Source organism: Morus notabilis, unplaced genomic scaffold (assembly GCF_000414095.1).
Source record: "Morus notabilis unplaced genomic scaffold, ASM41409v2 C11419130, whole genome shotgun sequence".
NCBI lineage: Eukaryota > Viridiplantae > Streptophyta > Magnoliopsida > Rosales > Moraceae > Morus > Morus notabilis.
In genome coordinates, this window is record NW_010387114.1 from 1 (window position 1) to 1,506 (window position 1,506).

The 1,506-nt window shown below is 41.0% G+C and overlaps 1 protein-coding gene across 1 annotated transcript; it reads left to right on the plus strand.

The window, feature by feature from the left end:
* Positions 1 to 3: 3 nt before the first annotated feature.
* Positions 4 to 1,218, plus strand: LOC21383789 (putative pentatricopeptide repeat-containing protein At3g05240; the record flags this gene model as incomplete). Its single annotated transcript, XM_010114840.2, has 1 exon — positions 4 to 1,218. A coding segment is annotated over one exon (1,215 nt), but the record flags the coding sequence as incomplete, so codon positions are not given.
* Between the last annotated feature and the right edge of the window lie 288 nt (positions 1,219 to 1,506).

Genomic DNA, 1,506 nt, shown 5'->3' on the forward strand with positions numbered 1-1,506 from the left:
TTGAAACTGTTTGATGTTATTCCTAAGTGGAATGTGGTTGCTTGGACTAGTTTGGTTTCCGGGTTGGTAAACAATAAAAGGGCAAGTGAGGCTATAAAGGCTTTTAGAGATATGGAAAGTTGGGGTGTAGAGCCTAATGAGATTACAATAGTGAATGTTTTGGTTGCTTGTGCTCGAACTCGGGATGTAGATACCGGAAAATGGGTTCACAATCGCCTTGCCCGTCTAGGGCATGATCCCTTCACTTTGAGTGATAATTTTAATATAATTCTTGCTACTGCCATTGTGGATATGTATGCAAAATGTGGCAGCTTAGAAATTGCAAGGAATCTGTTCAATAAAATGCCTCAAAGAAACTTGGTTGCTTGGAATTCCCTGATCGGCGCATATAACCTGCATGGCCGGGCTGAGGAAAGCGTTAATCTCTTTGTTGATATGCAGATTGCCAGGTTTGTCCCAGATCAAGCTTCCTTTTTGGGTGTGATAGGTGCCTGTGCCAGTCTGGGGGTTTCGACTTTGGGACAATGTCTTCATGCTTGCATATTGAAAACCAGCATGAGCAAAGATCTTTCCATAGGGACTTCTTTAGTAGACATGTATGCCAAAACTGGAGATTTGGAAAGTGCTCGGAAGATTTTCGACAATTTGCGGAAAAAGGATGTTAAAGCATGGACTAGCATGATCTTAGGCTTGGCTATACATGGTCACGGTGTGGAAGCTCTTGGGACTTCCAAAAGCATGCAAGAAGATGCTACTGTTGTTCCTGACCATATCACGTATGCTGGGATTTTGGTTGCTTGCAGCCATGTTGGTCTGGTTGACGAGGGTTGGAGACACTTCAACGAGATGAGAGAGGTCTATGGCATTGCTCCAAATCAATATCACTATGGTTGCATGGTTGATCTTTTGAGCAGAGCAGGTCGGTTCGAAGAGGCGATGAGACTAGTGGAGGAAATGCCATTTGAACCAAATATCACCATCTGGGGTGCTGTTTTAAATGGATGTGAGATACATGAAAATGTTGATCTAGCAGATAGAATCAGAACTCATATAACTGAGTTGGAGCCTCAGGGTAGTGGGGTTTATGTGCTTCTTTCTAATATTTATGCCAGGGCTGGGAAATGGCAAGAAGTGAAGATGGCTAGAGAATTAATGAAAGAAAGGAGTATTGAGAAAACTCTTGGGCATAGTTTAGTTGAGAGGAAGTTGTCAATTTAACACTGGTACTGAACAACTAAAAGTTTTGCTGACAGCAAAGTAAACAAGCACCAAGGCATGCATAAACTTGCTTAAAAAATGTTTTCTTCTTGTGCTTTAATTAGTTTAGCCAAATATATGTTGCCTGATTTACATGCAGATTGCAGATTCTTCAAAGAAATTTCAATGCAATTCTCTAGATACAGGCTTAACAGTCTGCCGTTCAAACATTGCAAGTCTTTCCCAAATTATCCTGTCAAAAGGACTTGTTTCCTCAAAATAGACAAAGCCCATTACTTTTTTTTTTTT